Source organism: Chaetodon trifascialis, chromosome 13, assembly GCF_039877785.1.
Source record: "Chaetodon trifascialis isolate fChaTrf1 chromosome 13, fChaTrf1.hap1, whole genome shotgun sequence".
Lineage (NCBI taxonomy): Eukaryota > Metazoa > Chordata > Actinopteri > Chaetodontiformes > Chaetodontidae > Chaetodon > Chaetodon trifascialis.
Genome location: NC_092068.1, coordinates 18,866,056 through 18,886,432, shown reverse-complemented (window position 1 = coordinate 18,886,432; position 20,377 = coordinate 18,866,056). Strand labels below are relative to the sequence as shown.

Below are 20,377 nucleotides of genomic sequence, written 5' to 3'. Positions count from 1 at the left end.
GAGGGGGGAAGAGGAGACGAGAGGTGAAATGTGGTTTTCACTCTGAATGCTCCTAAAATTCTTCAGAAACTTTGATACTTTTTCCCATAGCTGAGGTCTGCTGCCAAGTAGGGTTTTACAGAAAAGATTTAGACTCCATAATCCCCTTCTGCCTGAAAAATTAAGTGAAAAAAAGAACAAGGGAGGCACAGTTAATTGTGCTCTACACTGGCTTTGCATTGACACGCTGCTCCAGACCAGTTTCAACCAGATGTAGAGCATGTGGGGGACAGTCTGCAGGAATCTGAAGTAGGGTTGGGACTGGATTACAGTCCCACCATGGTTCACTGTAAACAGTATTGACTGATCCTGGAATCAATGTTGGTGCTGAATTTCACTCGCTTACATAAGTCATTCAATACATTTATTGACACATTTTCTATTTCTGTAAATTGACTACTAATTCAGCTGGGTCAGTAAAGTAGCATAGATGCTTAAGTTTTAAGTTTAAGGCTTTGCGATCTTTGGACAGAAAAGTAGAGTCTGGCATTGACTAAAATCCCCTCACTGTTCCCACACTTATTGACAAAAATATATCATTGTGTTATCCTGATGTATCATTGATATTGTTCATTGATTCCTAATGTATGAATACCAAAGCTGACAATTCAACACCTCTAGACTGAGACGACACAGAGTGCTTGAGGACTCGTACAGTGTAAAGTCTGCTGGAGAAAATACTTTAGATCAGTGCCTTCTTTGTCATAGTGACCCTGTAATTACAACATCAGGCGGTTCCACTGCACAGAGGCTGGGACACTGCTGACCTGAATAATTCTTAGCCTATATCTAAGCTGTCTACAATCCCAGACGTACCAGTAAACTCTCAACCCTGTGCCTTCCTGGAGGTCAATAATGTCCTCTAGTCACAGCTACCAGGGTTCAGACCTAATGCTGTCACTGCTGTTGTTGTTTACGACACTGTTAATTTGCTTGATAAAAAAAAACAGCAGTGTTTTGCAGTCCATCTCGTGTTTTTGAGACTGCTGATCAAAAATGTTTGGCTAGAAAAGTTGCACGTTGCTGTTTAACCCAGACACTGCTGGCAGAACACAAAACTGTTGTTGCAGATGTTTGGAAATGAAGCCCCTGAAATGTTGGTGTCCCACAAGGATCCATTGTGGGGCCCTCTAATATTAATATAGTCATTAATATATGGAATGTTTCTTCAAAAAAAACACCTTTATATGAATACCATCTTTTATTGGCTTTATGTGGCTCTACCACAAATCAGTAACATGTATAACCACACGTAGCAACTTTAAAATGGTCTAAGACAGAATATCACATGGAATGTGTGAAGTTTGACATAAGCTTCAACATACATAAAACCCTTGTAAAACAGGTAAGTATAACCCTTTTCAGCCATATTTTTCAAATGTGTGTGCAATTAGTGAGATAGAAACCATGAACATTATCATAGCAAAACATTGTGACTAGGGTTGAGCAACAAGGGTAACCCTGTTAGCAGCTCAAACTCTTAATCATTACACCGTTGCTTTGGTCAGCATGACCCAGGTGAAGCTAAGCTTTTTATGTTGGTGGTTTTCTTGCAACATCAAATAGGAAAACAATGATTTAGCTTTTTTAAAGCTTTTAAGGATTGCAAGCAAACTTGATGTAAAAGCACATGTACCAGCTGTTTGATATTTTCCATAACATGGATTCCAAAATAGTTCATCTTGAAAACTGGAGATAATCTATTTCTACCCAAAACTACTTTGCCCTGGAACAAGGTTTTGTTTCTTTGTTTATGTGCAATATACCTCAAAAATGTATGGTCACTATGAGAATTCAATGAGAAAAATGTTAAAAATCATCCTTTTATGGCCGATTATAACATATGTATCACTTACTTCTGCCCTTGTTGCACAGCTCCTACTCATCTGCAGCCCATTAGTAAACACATGCATGCACATATTTCATGTTTTACACGAGCTGACCTGATATTCAGGCATTTGTAAGAAATATTCTCTTTCTCTCTCGCACTTTTGTGACACCTGAGATGTGGCAGCCTGCTGTTCTTTTCCGTAAGAGGCTTGGCAGGTGTAAACACACAGAGCCACCCTGCAGTCTGGATAAATGTCTGTTGGTTCAGCCATCATGCTCCATAAAGCTGCAGAGGTGAAAGGCCACTTTAGCACTCAGCGTGGCCACCCTGAGCCTCCAGTCCAGATTCCTGCTTGGATTAGTTCAGGTTGCTGGCTTCAGCAGCAAGAGAGAACACTGCAACATGGTAGAAAAACACAGGATACACTTTGGCTGTATCAGAGCTCTCAGCAAGTCTTTGGACAAAGCTATACCCATGTCACTCTAATGATGGGGTGTATATTTTGATTCTGGTCAGTTTGAACCGGCCGTATGTGTGAATGGGCTACAGTTACCTTTGGAAACCCTAAAGGAAGCCTAATGTGTTGCATAGGTTGTCATTCTCGCCCTGCTGTTCTGCCAGCACAGGTTATTGCACCCACTTTACAATCATTTACACTGTCAAATGATCCTGGAGTAATTGATTCATGAAAATGAACACTCCCCCAGGTCACCAGCCAGTTAGAACCAGATAAAACCACTGTAGATCAGGAAATGAGCGTTAGATACTGACACAGAATTAAGAGTCAATAAAGCATTGGTGTTTAAGAGGCTCATTTATAGGCCTGTATTTCAGTGTTTACCTCGACTGTAGGGATGACGTCTGTCTGTTGGTTGATTGTTCTGCCACTTTGGTTCAGACTGAAATAAGTCAATACTACATTGATTCGAACAATTATTGTGTGTTTCCTGTCATTTTTGCTGTGTGTCAGTTTCCTTAAAATCAATATATAAGAAATACATGAAACGTGGTGGCGGTGCTGACGTACTTTACGTAGTCAGCCCTGGCAATAGACTGTGAGGTCAACTTGCTGCAGTCCAAGTTGAGGGGTCAAATGTAACTGGCCTGGAAGTAGCAAATGCAGAGCAAAACATACTCATTTTACTGCAATTTGTATTTCTAAATATGGAATTAACGATGGCATCACAGTTCTTGGTAAATATGGTTATCAGTCCCAAACTCTGCCTGCAGCTTTGAGCTCGTCACTACTCAACTCATTTTGACATTAAGTGGCTAAACAGTATTTGCTGCAGCTCCCTGTGAAAGGCTCTACTTGCCACAGCAGCTCCTACAGCTAAATGGTTACACGAACATGTTAACATGCTGATGTTTAGCGGGCTACGTTTGACAATCCACATGCTAACATTTGCTTACAAGCACTAAGTACAGTCGAGGCTGATTTACAAGTATAAAAAAAGTATTGGACAAAAAGAAATTGACCTGATGATGGCGCTACAGATAAAAGGCCAGGGAAGCAAAGTTGCTTCAATTCATCCTCTGGACCATGACCAAATTTCTCTGCAATCCATTCATTAGTTGTTGAGAGGCAACCTGTTGGCGAAAAAGAAAGAAAAAGTCAGAAGGACGCATCGTATGGGAACCATGAATGTGAAGAACTGAAAACTTAACCTGCTGGTCAACAAAAGTCAGGGGGATCACTTAAGTAATCTTAATTTATCCTCACGAGACCTTGAAAATCTTAAGCAAACTTGATAGCAATCTGTTCAGCCAGACAAGGTCAGTGGAAGTAAGATAATAAAACATCGTCTTACCAGTGCAGAGAAGCCTGACACATCAGTTTACTGTGAGAAACCCAGAAAAGTTTCCTCAGTCGCATCTGCGTGTGTGCAACACATCGCTAAATGTACCGAACATTATTCTCATAAGGAAATTAACATTTCTACTTTCTCAGATAGGGTGTGAGCTTTGATGGTGCGTGTTTATTTAAGGCACAAACATTTTCCATCAACTACTGTAGCGGTTTGGTGGGACGTCATAATTTCCACAAGGAAACATTGCAGTGAAGCTAAATACACAAAAAGATCAATGCAGTTCTGAACCTGCGCACCTGTCAAAGTCAGCGTGTGCATCATATCACAGTCTCCTGTTCGGAAAGAAATGTTCACAAAGAGCAGATTGATTGTTACTTGCAACAGTTCTGAAAGTCTACAATGCTATCAATGTTAAACTCATAGTTGTCACATTACAGATGAGTAGCATATGCTATCCATAAAACTGACAATTAAAAACAGAAGTTGTCATCTCAAGAGCTTTAATCATACATAGAAATTTAGTTCAACAGTACCATTCATTTAGAATGTTTTAGCAGTATGTATATTTAGTGTAAAGAGCATTATGTTTTTTCCTTTTTCTGATGAGGAATATCCACAAGGATGATAGAAGCTTTCAGAAATACACCAGAGAGAGAGAGAGAGAGAGAAGAGCAGAGAAGAGACTGAGTACATGACTAAGTTGTAACACCTCAGACTACATTTTTTAAACACCTCAAAAGGCGACATTTATCTGTGGTTTATGTACCAGTGTCCATCCTCCTTGATGCTTTTTTTACCTTTTCATTTCAACTGAAGAGCAGCAGTGCCTTGATTGCGTTGAGAAACGAAAATAACTGTGGTGCGAGCTCTGTTTGATCAATGCCCTATAACGGAGAAACTCTGAGCAGTTTGCTGTGAAACCTCCTGTTGACCTAATCAAAGCTGGGAATCGCTGACACTGCTTCAGAGACAGAGGGAGTAGGAGCAGGAGTGGAGGACATTACTGCAATCGAGTGTCATATTATAGGCATGAAAAGAATCGACCACATCCATCTATCAATTCAACAATTTCTCTAGCCATACATCCACCCATTGATCCAAACATCCAACCTATCAGAAAACACCACCATGAAACATACTGTATGTGCTGTTTGTGCTATCTTAGAAGCGCCACAACAACAATTCCAACCAGCTAAAGTCCCAAGCAAAGAAAAAAAAAAACATAACATGTACAAGACAGAAGGTGGAACAGATAATTGGCCTACAAATCCCAGAAGCGATTATTTTTCAGTCCATCCATTCCTTTAAGAGTAGTTAAGTAACGCCACGTGTGGATTTGGCAGGCGGCTAGCTTCATTGAGGGTGAGCCGCCGCCTTGTTTCTTTCCCCCTCGAAAACTTTTGAAGCTGCTTCTTTTGTGGAGTTGGTAAAGAGTAAGAAACTTGACTTCCAGAGCTCGTAATGATGGAAGCTGCTGTTGCGGTAGCGTCGTGGCATTCGGTGGGCGCACTCACGCGCAAAGACAGAGACTGTGTGTTGCGTTAAGGCTGGGAGGGAGGCTGCTGTGCTGCTGCGTGCTGCGACATAGCTGCCGGGGAGGACATGGACTGGACCATGGGCTGAGCTGGTGGGGGTAGTGGAGGCTGAGCCTGCTGGGCCCCTGAGTGCGTGTTTGGGGAGGGTGGGGGCGTTGGACGTTTGAATTTGTCGGGGCTGGCGCTTCTTCTTGGGGAGGGCCTCTGTTTAAGAGAGAGAGAGAGAGAGAGAGAGAGAGAGAGAGAGAGAGAGAGAGAGAGAGAGAGAGAGAGTAAATAAATGTGTCTCATCTTGTATAATGGAACTGGATGGTTGCATTCTGCAATCATCACTCCAATCAGCACACAGACAATTTTAAAACATTACATAATATTATTTAAAAGATCAATAGCAGCAGGGATCAGTGAGGTAAACTTAAATCTACTGGTCCTGCACCTTGGCAGATCATATCTGTGACCAGGTGGAAGACACCTGAACTCAGTGAACAAAGGGTGATGAGGGTCAGCAAGGACTGACTGTGCCTTCTTTGTGGCTCTGACTTTACTGTACACCTGGGACAGGTTTGTGCCTGCATTTTTTGCAGTAAGTGTAAGTGACCCAAACCAGCAAACAAAACAAAAGGTGAGAACAGAATCAATAAAACATTCTCGTAATGGTGGTGTCAATATGAAAACATCTCAGCTTCTGCAGTACGCGTGCTGATGACACTTTGCACAAACATCACAATGTTTGTAAATCACAATGAATCAAACACAATCAGATACTTGTACTGAGAACAGCAGCCTGGCCATAAATACGAGCAGGAAGAGCAGGAGAAGGCTTCTTCCTCAAGTCAATTATCATTTCCTTTGTTTGAGACATTTACGTCTAAAAAACCAGCCATTAAATTCATCCACCACTGGACCACAGTCAGTTTCATCGTTACTGAGCAGCGACACAATAACTGAATTATCCGCGAACTCGATATGTCTGCCCTCATAATGACAACAAAAAGAAAAGCAGTGAGAGGACACGCCCGTCGGGGGAGCTGGTGGAAAATAAAAGGCCATTGACTTTCACAGACCTGTCAGTTAAAAAGTCAGCCCACCAACAAATTCACCCGGGGTCAATGTTGTGGATGCTGGTAAATCCATCTGCTAAAATGTGAGAACCAGAGCTCACGAGAACCAGAGACACAGCAAGAGGGTACATTTGAATAACAGAATGTAGAACAGAGGTAAATATGGCAGTATTGTCTCTTGTTTTTTTCTAGAGTTACAAACCACTGAAGGAAAATAAGACTGAGCGGCGAGGCTGCTTGTCTCAGTCAGGTTTCCCCCGCTGAGCTACTGGTCATGACATGACAACTGCAATTCCAGTCAGAGGAATGGAAAAAGAAAAAAAAAGGGATTTCGAGAAAAAATAATCTGTCTGAGGTTCTGATCTCCCAGAGGGACTTATTTCCCTGTTTTAACTCCTGGGTGGGCTGAGTGGTGATGGGAGAGATGTGGTCTGGGCCATCCTAATAATGAGGGAACAGTGGGAGGAACGACCAGTGAATCAGTTATTTCAGCTGTCTGTACAGAGGTATAGCATTATGCTTTGAACATGAACCATATGGATGCTGCTACTGCCAGGGAGTTTAATGAAAAGTTTCAAAACTGGCTATTATAACGCAAATACAGGGATGCTGAGGACACTGAAGTGGTCAGCTAAAACTGGTGCTGCCCTAAACTGGATCACAAAAACGTGCCTTTAAAGCAGTGAGACAGTTTCTAACAGGTCACATATCTTGATGTGATTCAAAGTAAACCTGTAAAGAGAAAAAAGTACTTTGTAGAAGACGAGAGAACTCCACAAGGTCTTACTTGAAGGAAAAAGCTAAGGCGAAAAACAGTTTCAGTCAAGACTTGGATTGCACCAAAGTGGTGATGGACTCAGCACTCGTTTTTATGCACCAATTCATCAAACCATCTTAAAACCGACAGACAGCCACCTGACTAACAGGTCTGCAGCCTGTTCCCTGAAGAACGATGTATCTGGAACAAGTACACAACTATCCAATACAACTGCAATGACAACGTTTGGGCTCATGAACTTGAGCGTTGGTGACAGTTGTGTCTCCTCACTCGGGTGTTCTCTGGACTGAGACAGAGTCGCAGAGCAATTTGAGTAAAATGACACAAATTGCTTGCAAGTATGCAATGTACAAAATCTAAAACCAAACCTACAATTTCATTTACTCTGATCTTTAAAAGTTTGAATACTAAACGTATCACTTTGTTGGCACATTTGCCTTTGATGTTAGTCAGAGCACTCAGGTTCATTAGGTTAGAAGGTATCTTGAAACCAAATAAATTCCCATCAGTTGAGCGTCTTTCATAAAACCATCTAAATTGACAGCAGTATATTTAAAAATCTGACTAATAAGACAAGGCAAAACATGAATGAGAGCAAAAACACACATTCTTTCAGTCCTGCTGACCGACATGACCTAATTGGACACACAGGTAGTCTATTTCTGAAACTAAAACCATATTAGTTGCTTAGGAGAGAGGGTTTAATGACTATAAAAAAATTAAAAAGTTAATAAAAGAAATATATGTGACGCAAATAAGGTGTGTTGACTCAGTTATCACAGTGTTGCTGAGCAGATAAAGGAACTGACTGGACCTTGGGACATTTATGGAGGTATGTTAAGTCCTCCTCGTATCAAAGAGAGTGGGCTATTATATGTGATGTAACAACAATATTTGTGTCAAGATCAAGATCAAACTAGTTTTCTTTGGCAGGTTTAAGGTTTGCTAATGCTCACACCCATGCTGAGTGAGCAGGACCTTATTACTGCTTGTAGATATTGCAGTTCTTTTTGTGTATGTCAACAGAGTTAAAAGAAAAATCACAGCTGAAAGGCTGCATTTAATCTCTGTCATCGCTTTGTTTAAAATCCATTACGCTTAAATCAAACTGTCCCAATATTGACAGAAGAAAACTGGCCTTGACATTCAAACTTACAGGTAGGGTGTAAATTCACCTGAGGAAAAGGCAAGGCATGGGGTCTGGTGGAACGTTCTCATTTATTCTTGGCGGAAAGAGTCTATCACCTCCAAGTAAAAATAAAGCCGTGAGATCCCGAAACAGCACTTCTCTGTTTAAGGTGTGGGTGGATGTTACTTACCGCTACGGCGTGAGAGGAGCTTCCGTGGACGTGCAGGGCTGGGGTGTTGTAGTGGGAGATGGCAGCTCTGGACAGTGTTGCTGGAGGGGTGAAGCCAACTGTGTGGCTGCCATATGAGAGACCTTTGACAGGGACAGGAAGACAGACATGGAGAGATAGTCACACATACTATATGTAATTTTGTTCCAAGTCATTATCTTTAACTAAAAATTCAATTCTGGTTGTTGCGACTCAAAGACCGGCTATTTCTCTACTCTATTTCTTACACCAGTCCCAGGATTACTTGGACCTAGAATGATAGATGAATGTAGTTTGCGGCTGGCTGACAGAACAGAAAAAACTAATCTGATCTGGTGCCTAAAATAAGACTTATTGTGCAAATATTTAGGCTGTAATCTGGTATCTTGCTGAATCACACCTAACAATGTAGGACGCTATATATATTATAATTATAAGCTGTTCTCTATGCAGTGGTCTGCTGGGGCTGGGGCAGCTCTGAGAGGGACAGAAAAAAACTCAGGAGAGCTGGCTCTGTCCTGGACTGCCCTCTGGACACCATTGAGGAGGCGGGTCATAAGAGGGTGTTAGCCAAGCTGATATCACTCATGTACAACCCATCCCAACACCTGACACGAGACAATGGGGGGCTGAAGCAGCTCCTTCAGTAGCAGACTGCTGCATGGCTGTGCTGCATGGATGTGTTGATGTTGTTTCCCATTTCAACATCACAAACCTTCTGTTTTTTTGCATGACTGTTATATGCTCATATCCATTACATCTTGTGCATTTTTTTTACTGTGTTGTATATTTTTTAGTGCTGTCAAAAATATCACGTTATTAACGTGTTAACCCAAATCAATTTTAACGGTGTAATTTTTTTTATTTGCGAGATTAACGCTCTTTGTGACCTAGTGAATTTGTAGTTTTTTATAAGCTGTGGCCACTGCTAAGAAAAACTACAGGATCTGGTTGTAAACTGGAAACAAAACAATAGGCACGCCCTACGCATGTGTTTGGTCTCGCCTGCTGTCTCGTGTGTATGTCAAGGGGAAATGCCAAATTGGATGCGAACAAGGTTCTGAATGGCAAGTTTAGTTTCAAAAAGTTGCTAAATGGGTCGACTGACAAGACCAAAGTTATCTGTGTGTATTGTTGGTGTGAAATGAGTTATCACCGCAGCACATCCAGTCTGAAATACATGATGGCAATAAATAAATGGTTGGCTTTCGACAGAGGCATATGGATGCTGTTATGATCAAAGGAAACTTAATAAAGGACAGTTTAAGCCATGGTTTAACTGCACTATAGCCTGAGTCCTAGTTTACAATGATGTGCACTTTGTAACTATATCTTGTATCACCCTGTTTTGATCCCTTAGAAAGGGTAGTTGAAGGGGCTCTTTTGAAACCAAGTGTTTTGTTTTTTTTTGTCATCTGTTAATTGATAGTGTTAAATTGTGTGAGATTATGCTTCAAATGTGAATGACTGCTCAAAGTGAGAATGTTAGTGTGAAATATAACACTACACATTGTTGTTTTCAATAAAAAACATTTGCACAAAGCAAGCCTATCCACTTTTCCATGTTGATAACAGTATTAAAATGATAATTAATGGGACATTTAGAATAGACAAAAATGTGCGATTAATTTGCGATTAATTGCGAGTTAACTATAACATTCATGAGATTAATTGCGATTAAATATTTTAATCAACTGACAGCACTAATATTTTTTCAACTGTGCAATAGTACAAACACTGTATTTATTAACCATACTGACTCATGGAATTTCAAAGCTCTGTGCAAGTGCAACTCAACACATGGCATTGGTAGATTTTCAGAAAAATGGTAATGGTCTTTTTATATTCTGTGCAACGTATCCTGTACTCTTTATCTTTGATCCTTCTGTGCTGCTGTTTTTGCCTATTCTTCAATATTTTGCTGGCTCAAACACCTTAATGTCCCAGCGTGGGATCTATAAAGTTTTATCTTATCTCTCAAGACTGAGCAGACCTGGAAGGGTGTGATCTACTGAAACATTTTTACTTTGGACTCTCTGCTTAGCTTAGGTGCTAAAAATACCTTTCGATTGCACAAATGCATACATTTTTATGTGTATTACCCTCCCTCGTTGTGTTTATTTTTCCTACTTCTTTTACAGCGTGCATCACTTTCTTTTTCAAGAAATTTCTTTAATGTCTAAGCAACAAAAAACCTTCACTGTGTTACTTGGCTTCGTGTTCAATAATCAAGCAGCGGACTCCAGTGAAATACTGAACTGTCCTACACTGTCACCGGCGTTCATAAATTCTAATCAGAAAAAGGAACTTGTGAAGTAAGCATTTATTATATAAGCATGATGACTTTTATGATCCCCTTGAACAAAAACAAAGGCTACACAAGCTGTGTGGCTCTCTTCTATTTGTAACAAGAAGTGGATCTGATTGGCCAGAGTGAGGGGAATGGTTTTTATTTCACAGCCATATACACTGGAAATTTATTTATGGTTTCACTGACCTTTAAGAGACTTGAATGTCAATGACTGTTTGCTCTAGATCTAAGACAAGATAAAATGCATTTTAATGGCAAACTCTGCTGCAAAGATAAAGCTTGTCTGGCTACAGGTCACAGGAATTGATATCAAAGGTGCTTTTTATTGCCACGTTGGCCCATTCTCTCTGATGTAATATACCTATCTGAATGCTGGACAGCAGCCAACTTAAATGTACCTACCAGGTGATATGGGTCGGCTGGAGCTGGGGGACGGGGTGTAGGGGATCGGGCTGGACACAGTCCTTGCTCGCAAGCCCTGTGCAGACATCTCGTTGAAGTACCTGAAAGCATAAAATGACCAATTTCCGAAAATGCAGTAGATTTCTAGTCCAAAAATAGCAATCAATCCATATGATTAATGTACTAGATAGACAACAAAAAGACAGTCCTATGCAACATTAATGAAGTTGGTCATAAGATGAAAGCTCCTGTATGGCTAGTTAAAGTTGGTGTCCAGACGTATTCAATTTAGCCTAACTCGTGTGTGAGCCAAACATGAACGTAAGTGAACGTGCCTCACTGAAAGTTTTCAATTGTCTGAGGAGGAGATATTTAGCAGACAGCTGAGAGTCACCAAAGAAGAGGTCTGTGTATGAACTGAAAGGATAATAGAAAAAAAGTTCACAACCTATTTTAAAAGCTACAAATCAAAAGACAATTGGCTCAACAGAAGAAAAACAACACAGATATGACGAACAATAACGTCAGTGCATTAACCAATACAAAACATAATGATTAGATGTGTACGAGACTCGAACTTACTAGACGACCTCATAGTCAGTTTGTGATTGTATGTCACGCCTTAGAGTCATTGCAACCAACTCATAGTCCTGTCTTGATTTCAGAACAGAGTTGGGGGCCGTCTGGGCACCAAGTGGGTGCCTGAGCTATTAGAGTAATGGCTGCCAGTAGTAAAAAGGATCACACATAGGAGTACAAATATGCTCTTCATTCAAAGAAAGAAGGCCGACTGTGGATTAAACGGTCCTGATAGTTTGGCTCCTCTTCAGTTACATCAGGATAACACAGATAAATCAAACTAAGCTACAGCTAATTATTTTGATGTTTACCCATCTTGACACTGGTTTCTTAAGCAATCCTGGCAGCTATGTCCTAAACCAAAACTGCAAATCAGTACTTAACATTTATTTTATCAGTCTTAGCGTCATGGATACCCTGTCATTACCTTGCTAATACTTAAGAAAGCCAATACAAAAACTGGCTATAGGACAAGCTCTGTTATGTGTAGAGGTCCTCTCCAGCCACTCTGCAACATCACACTGCAGGGCATAAGCCACACCGTTTCCCTCTCATCCACATGACCTGATCTGCTGACATGTGAATATGCACCCCATTGTTAGGTTATTGCTGCTTTTTTGATCATCTGTCCTATGGTGTGTCCCATCCTTTACCTCTCATCGTCCATCTCCAGACTGGATTCACTCTCTGACAGTTGTCTGCACAGGGCCTCCCTGCGCTCCATTTCTCTCTGGAGCTTTCTCTGCAGCCGGATGTTCTCCTCCCTCATGTGTCGTTCCTCCTCTATGTACTGGGCACGCTTCTCCGTGTCTGGGAGGGGGACACGCATGCAAAAAATGATATCAGTTGAGACATTATCACGCTTACACCCTGTCCTCTGCATAGCAGTATACAATAATAGCAACAACCCTTCCAAAAACCTCCAAGTGCAACACAGATTGTTTGTGTGGTCGTGTTTTCTTTTCAAATTCAGTTTAAAAAAATAGAGTGAAAGTGGGTCAGTGCTGATCTCTACAAACACAGTGAATTAGAAAGCAAGAAACATCATTTTTTCAGCAGCACTATCATCTTTCTACTTGACTCAGCTTCTTTTAAAGTTGGACTGACAGCTCCCTCTAGTGGCGGAAGCAAAACATAGACAAAATAATGCTAAATGACACTCCCAGAAATGCATTTAGAATAATCATTAATTCATTACATTCTGTAAGATACACGAAGCTGGCTCAACACTGTCTGAACAATAAACAGGTGTTATCAACTTCAACAAAAATCACATTTACTGCTGTGCTGTTGTACTGAGATGCGTCTGCTATTTTGTCCACGCCCGATGAGGTTTACCAGAACCCACAGAACATGAAAAGCTCTGTTTTCAATGTGCCTGCAAACACAGTTGATAATGCTGTGGTCTAGTATGGATTATGGATTCCACCTCCTGGTATGACATGCCTTCCCAGCCTACGGCCTGTCCTTACTGAGTGGCAACATGTTTCCGAGACAAACTAAATTAAAGTTAAGGTTGAGGTTTACTTAAGCTGGTGGGACGGATCAGTGACATGTTCATGAAGACAGATCGTAGGAGGGGATGGTTTGGCATGTGTACAAGAGCACTGTGTTACTTTAAGAGACCAGATTAAACTTAACCCTGCCCTTCATTTTTATGAAGTCATGAAAATAAGTGTTCATCCGAGAGAAAAACTGAAGCATATTTCTGTGTAAAATATGGAAATAGATCTACAAATAACAAAATGTCCCTGATATAATTTCATTACAGTGTCATAAGCAACAACATATATATAAATACTGGTTACTTAATCACTGGATAATTGTGTCAGATGTAAGATCCCAAATTCTAAACCAAATAATAATGCCACCTGTTGGCATTATCACCTCATTGAACAACACAGCTGAAAATCTGAATACCATCTATATTTATAGTTACACTTCCCAGAGAACATGTCATCTTTCTGGTCTCTTCCTGGTTAACATTTTACTAACTGGCTACACTGCAAAATAATAAAAAAGGGGGTGGTATGAAAGAGATATTGTGAATTTAAAAGGTAGCTCTTTAGAGTATCATATGATGGAGCGCTCTTGAAATCACCAACAAGATAACATTTCACAATAGTCCTCAAACATGTCCTTGAATGCACCAAGGACACCTCTATGATACATGACTGTAACTGCATTTCCCTGAAATATTAATGTCTGGAAAAAAAAAAAAAAAAAAAACAGTACACGCTGGCTGGGAATTTTGTTAGACATGATAAAGAGTTTAGGAATTTAGCAAATCACAACAAATTACAGATATGGTCTCTTAGCATTTTATGATTGGGTATGATATTTAATGCCACAATTATGGCACATTACTTCAATTTTCACAACTTTCTGGACATGGACAGGACATCTAGCTTGGAAAATCAGATTAAAAAAAACAACCTTTTTCCAATCTGAGATGCTCAGGTGTAATGGACCTGCCTTTAAAAGAGGTTTAGGACCAACGCTGACTTTCTTAGGGGCTTGTTGGCCACTGTGCAGTTCACTAGTTCACATACCCTTAAGCATCTTCAGGTGTAATGTGACCAGCGGGAGGAAACGAGGATATAAATTATGTCAGGCAAGGCAAGAAGGTATCCTGTTCTTTCTGGTTTCTTTCTTTACTTTCTACTTTACGGTCTGTGGAAAACAATCCGACTCCGCGTGTCGGCCCTCATAGTGTATCAGAGGACTGGTCGGACCAATCACATCCTTAATCAACGATTGAGGGCACCTGCCCCTTCAGAGCCCGCACTGCCTTGGATCATGTGACAAGTTGAGAGGCCACTTACGCTGCAGCTCAGTGGTGCGCAGGCTTTTCTTAAGCCTCTCCACCTCATTCTTCAGGAAGCGGATATGCCGCATCATGTTCTCTGGTGAGTCTATCTCCATGGAAACGTCTCTTGGGGAGGGAGGAGCTGAGACGGGCTGGTCCAACTTCTCCTGAAGGATTCTAGTTTAGAAAACAAACGACCCACTTGGTTACTAGAACTCATCACCAGAGATGATGAGCAGCTTGGCAGCTGCGGCCTGAACCGAAACTGCATGACAGTCTTAAACATTTAAAACATTTATCTTCAAAGACGGGTGATTGGAAGAGCAGTTGTCGTCTGATGAGGTCTATCTGAGATCCCCCAGAATTAACATAAGCCTCGAGCCTCCTGGCTGAATATAAAACAATGTACTTAATTCTCGAAAAAAGAAAAAGCTTTTCAACATTTCCTCGTTTGCAGCGACTTCATATTTAAAATGGCTCTGATTTGAAATGGCGGAGAAATGACGTACGTAATGAGGCCCTTCAGGAGGTAATTATTCAGCCAATTGTAATTCACTCTTCTAAAAAAACACTATCCTGAAAACGTGTAAGCTAAATCAGAAAGCTACTGTTGGTTGAACATTGGCAGTTTTATTCTACATCATAAGTGAAGCTGAGTCACTTGTTTTTGGTGACAGGGAAGCATTTTATGTGCGTCTGTAAATGTGTTTTGACTGTCAGAGACAGTGGAAATTGACAGTGTAGTATCGGACACTATCAAGATATTGCTTTTACCTCAGTGGGTGCCTTAAGGACAGGTGAAGGGTGACTCAAAAATGTGCTTTTCATTTGTCATTTTGTTTGTTAGTTTGCATCACAAAAAAGAATTTGAGAATATCAACGTTAACTAAATGTTCTGTTACTTCTTCAAACATCCAAACAGACGAAATAAGCGATACACATATCTGTACTGAAAACCCCACTCAATGTAATGACATATTTAACAGGGTCAAGAATATAATTGTAAGTAGTTTTATAACTGAGGCGAGTGCTGTTGGAACTGGAACTGGAAGATGAGAACCTGAGAAGTGGGAATTTACGCTGGAAATTCTTCCTTATTTTCTAATTTTATAAGTGCTACCATGAGCCTGTAAGAGCCATTGTAGCTTTTGTTAATACTACTTTCAAAAATGTGGCTTCCAAATGTGTTCAAGTATGAATCTGGGCTTAAACAAGCCTTGAATCCAGACCCACAAGGAGCAGATTCTAAAATGTTTGTTGTGTTTAGATACTGAAATAGTTAAAGGACAATATGATCATCCGCACCTTTTCTCGGCCTCCAGTTTGTCCATGCGTTTCCACAGTCTGTTGACCAGGGCTTCTTGTTCCTGCTCTAATGTGTTCTCAAGGTCTATCTTCTCCCGCCTCAACTGGAGAATAAAAGGAAGAGCAGAGAGCGATGTTAAGCGAAACAAAAACCTTGACGTTGACTGGCAGACAGCATTCATCAGACTGCGCACAAATACATTGTACTGCAAACCCAAGGTCTCTGTCCAGATAAGCTTCTCTTTCATAGAACTGCAGTCCCTGTGCCGGCTCGTGAAAGAGCCACAGTGACAGAAAAATAATGATGCAGGATGGTCTATGGAGATTTATTTATATAAAATGATCCTAAAGTGAAAATAAGCTGCTCATGAGTGTTTTTTGTGCTGAAATTAAGTCCATTTTTTCTGTATACATGCCATTTGATTACAGCCCATCTGGGCAAAATGCACAGTGGCATTACACAAGCATCACTGTGACACACACATTCATGAGTGAGCAGCAACGACGAATGCATGATGCACATCCACAGAAAAATCCTGTCATCAGAGCATGGAAAAATTATGGAGTGGTTCTGCACACACAGGTTTAACCCAGCCACAGACCAAAATGTTCTTTCCAGCGAACATTCAGTGGGAAGAATTAAGGATGGTGAAACTTTGGCATGTCACACTACAACAGTAACTGCACACACAAGTTCAGGGATACGCTGTCGCACACTGGATGCAGAAATCTCGCTCTACCACAACGAGCGTACCTGTTCCAGGGTTAGCTGCTTTGAGATGGTTTCATTCTCCATCTTCTTGATCTTTTTCATGAGCTTGTTAACCTGGAACTCCTGCTCCTGCTCCAAGTGCTGCTCCAACTCTGCCTTCTCATGCTGGAGCTGGGATGGAAAAGGGGAGGGCAGTGCATGGACAGAGGAAAAGCAAAGGAGGTGGATGAAGCAAGAGAGATGAGAAAGAAGGGAGAGGAAGGAGAGCGCAAGACAAGACTCATGGTGAGTCACATAAAAACTATTCGATGACCACAGTGAACAAACACACTGGTGTCAGATCATTTAGCTTACACATTGAGAGTATTGCAAAACAGGATGTTAACAATTCTACTGGATTCATGGTTAAACTTCCCAGAAATTTAACAGTTTAAAATAATGACTTGGCAACAAAAGTAACCACTATTGGCAGATCACCAACACAAAGAAAGGGTGCAGCTCAGCACTGATTCAAAGTGGGACAGTGTGTGATGAATTATATAAGTGATTACTCATTACAGGGAAAGGGATGCAAATTCATTCATAGGAAAAGACTTGAGATGGAAAAATAACCATTTCCATGATGCTACTGACAGAAACAACGTGAAGGCCTCAAAACAACGCAGTGTGATTGAACTTACAATGACTGCATTCACACAGAGTCGAGTGCTCTGTGGTATCCTGACTGAAAGAAAAGGCAGCCAAGTTTTGCCACACCCAGTGCAGCAATTTTTCTTCTAATTGACACACTAACAATTTTAGGAATTGTTTTGATAATGCGCCTCCCTTTAGCCAATAAGACTACCAGCATTTAACAAGCCTCCACCCCGATGTACTATGCGGTGAGTGGCAAGTATGTCTGAGTCTGTGAGAAAATATATCTGTTCATTTTCAGCATATGGACACCTTGCAGAGACATTTTATGCCACTGGGGCTCTTCTGTTCTCCAAGCACAGACTGTAAGCAATGCTGGAATAGTGGAAATGTGCTTATGGGTGTGCATACTGTGCATAATGGCAACTGTCTGAGAGTCTTTTACCTTCATTATCTCATGCATTAATAATAACAACTAGGTTAAAATAGTCTGAAATGTTTTATCGGCTCCCTCTCTAAAACAAAACAACCTATATTGACATACATATTTGAGAGATTGATGGAAATTACATTTCAACCTGACAGTGCATAGGTAATAAAATGTGCTGAAAGGATGGGCATTGATTGTATACCCGCTGAGACACCTGAATCATTTGGCTACTCGAGTTTAGACATCAAAAGTAATGGTGGGGAAAGTGCACGTCAGACAAAATTGTTCACAAAACTGCTTCTGCTCAGGAGCATTTACACACAGTAAAATAAATGACCACATTTGCTCAATTCTCCCTCTATCATCACAAGAGTATAACATACGCCCAAATACACATGCATGCATACACATACGCTATGGGCCTTTTGTCAGCACCAAGTCTATGGGCAGAGACAGACACAGGTCTGTTTCATGTTAACTGACAAGGCAAGATAACAAAAGCCCAAACAAGTCCATCTGTATGACCTTAAGCAGGGTCTGCTGAGGCATTTGCATGTGTGCCTTCCAGTTTCCCAATTCTTTACACATCAACAAACCATTAGTCAGCCTACAGCTAGCCATTGAAAGTGTGAGAGCGTGCACGTGCGTGCTGTACGCTCTGCAGTTGGGAAAATAAGATGTGGAAAACAGACTGAACCAAATAACCGACAGACGGGATGAGAGTAATTTGAGAGTCATTCAGAGTAGCTAGCAGCCGCAGTGAAGTCATCTTGAGCCGTTCCAGGCTTCAGGCAAGTACCAATACAGTTGATGATAATGCACTAGCTGCTGTGCACTCATAAACGGGGCTGTGTGTATTGACACACACCGAGCGAGCTCAAGCTGAACATGCGCGACAATACTGCAGCCAAAAACTTTGCATAATTGAGCTTTAAGAAAATGTCTCTTCTATCCACATGATAAGTCACCAGAAAGGGCGAAAGCTCAAACCAATGTCAGGCTCCATTGCGTCCGATTTAAACAACTTCAACTAGTGAGTTAAAAAGGGTATTTTCCAACCCTGGTCCCATCACTCACTTGCATGAGTTTCCTTGACAGTTCATTGGTGAGAAATTCCTCCTCCTTCTCATAGTTGACCGCCAAGGTCTCCTTCTCCTTCTGCAGGGCCTGGATCTTCTTGAACAAGGTGTTGCTGATAAATTCCTCCTCCTGCTCTGCTCTTGCTTGCTGCAAGACAAAAACAATTGGGAGAGAATGGCAGAGGCAAGCATCAGTGAAGCACACTCTTAGATCTGGCACATCAAACTGTCGGACATACACATTTATCCTGATTAAATTGTAATGGCCGATGGCACATGCAGGCGTACTGCAAACACAAGCGTCAATCAACAAAAATCTGCTGCAGTGAAGTCTGCCAGCCAAAGAGGAAGCAGAATTCTCTGTAATGACTCAAGAGATATTGCAGTAATGAGTGACTTGCAGTGAGGGGAGGAGTGAAACATGGGGGCACTAAGGAAACGTGCTGGGACAGCTACAACAGTGTGATGATGCGTCTGTCCTTGTTAGCACCAGTCTCAAATTGTCCATTCTCATTCTTCACTGACCTCAAAGCTAAATTCTGTTTTGCAGGCTGGGAGTATTTGACAATTGTACAAGAACAATGAGAGGGACAATAGAAACCAAACAGCTAGTTAAGCTTCACACATTCACAGAGGGTGGACAGGGTGCACTGAGGCTCACTTGGCAACATATGAGTCTGATATATAGCTAGCTCGCTAAGTTTGGCCTACATACTTCCCATCTATCCAACAGATCGGTTACACATTTTTATGAAGCTGATGCTGATAAACCCAGCATGGAGACATATGACGCATGCCAGCCCTGCTTCTGGGCTATTTATTTTCACTCAGTTACCGTATCCTCGTTGGACATAACGTGGCGACAATGTCTAGCAGTGAGTAGTCAGCTGACCAGACAGCTAACAGCGGTCTGGCAACTTGCATCGTGAGGTGCCCACCTATTTTTTAACGCCCTTTAACGTAACGTTAGCCGTTCAGCTAACGTTAGCAAAGATTAGCAATTCAAAGCAAAACAAAGCAAAGTAGGAGGCTATCGCTGCCTAGCTACCTAGCAAACGTTAGCCTGCTGGCTAAATGAGCAACATACCCAACTAGCTAATGTTAGTAGAGCAAGCAAAACACCAGAGTGTTATGTTGCGAGAAGGGTAACGTTTCCATTTAACACGTTAAATAGGTTAATATTGGCTATTTAGCACTAAACAAACAACACTAGACATAGCTAACTTACTGACAAATACAATATAATAAGTAGCGTGGGTATAGCACCTAGCTAGGTAGTTAGCTAGCAAACGTTACTCACAATGGTGACGCTAGCTTTGCGGAGGTCCCGATTCTCCTCCTGCAGAGCTTTGCACTTGAGTTTGAACGTCTCGAGCTCAATTTTAAGAACTTTATTCTCCTGTTGTAGCGAGGCCAGGCGGTTCGTCAGTTCCTCCAACCGAAACTGTGAAATGACTATGCTCGGTTTTCCCGAATTTGAAGCGGACGACGACATCGGGGTGGCCGAGCTGCTCCCCGCTCCGTCGGTGTCGCTCTCGCTTGCGCTGTCCGCCATGGTTGTGCGACAGTGTGGAGTAGAGAAGACGACGGCAGCTGCAGCGTTTGAGGAGCGCAGACAGCAGAATGGTACACCGTGTGACCTTGCGCACGCTTGTCTGCATAGCGCCACCAACAGGATGTCTCCAGTACTGCACAATGCATCCTCGACACATGAAACTGGAACCT

The 20,377-nt window shown here is 41.5% G+C and overlaps 2 protein-coding genes across 2 annotated transcripts in view; both read right to left on the bottom strand.

Annotated features, from left to right (window-relative positions):
* The window catches only part of LOC139341729 (protein FAM13A-like), a 49,942-nt gene extending 30,319 nt beyond the window's left edge, over positions 1-19,623 (bottom strand). The window contains exon 1 of the mRNA XM_070978385.1: positions 19,613-19,623. The gene's annotated coding sequence lies outside the window, so the exon portion shown is untranslated. The remainder of the gene's footprint in view (positions 1-19,612) is intronic.
* LOC139341730 (coiled-coil domain-containing protein 6-like) lies at positions 3,807-20,271 on the bottom strand. The gene is made up of 9 exons (XM_070978386.1): positions 19,953-20,271; positions 18,651-18,800; positions 16,553-16,681; positions 15,799-15,902; positions 14,510-14,670; positions 12,338-12,494; positions 11,106-11,206; positions 8,375-8,496; positions 3,807-5,420 (listed from the first exon to the last, which is right to left on the bottom strand). Exons 1-9 carry the CDS (start codon positions 20,205-20,207, stop codon positions 5,223-5,225), a joined length of 1,377 nt encoding a protein of 458 aa, XP_070834487.1. The 5' UTR covers positions 20,208-20,271; the 3' UTR covers positions 3,807-5,222.
* Positions 20,272-20,377: the final 106 nt, after the last annotated feature.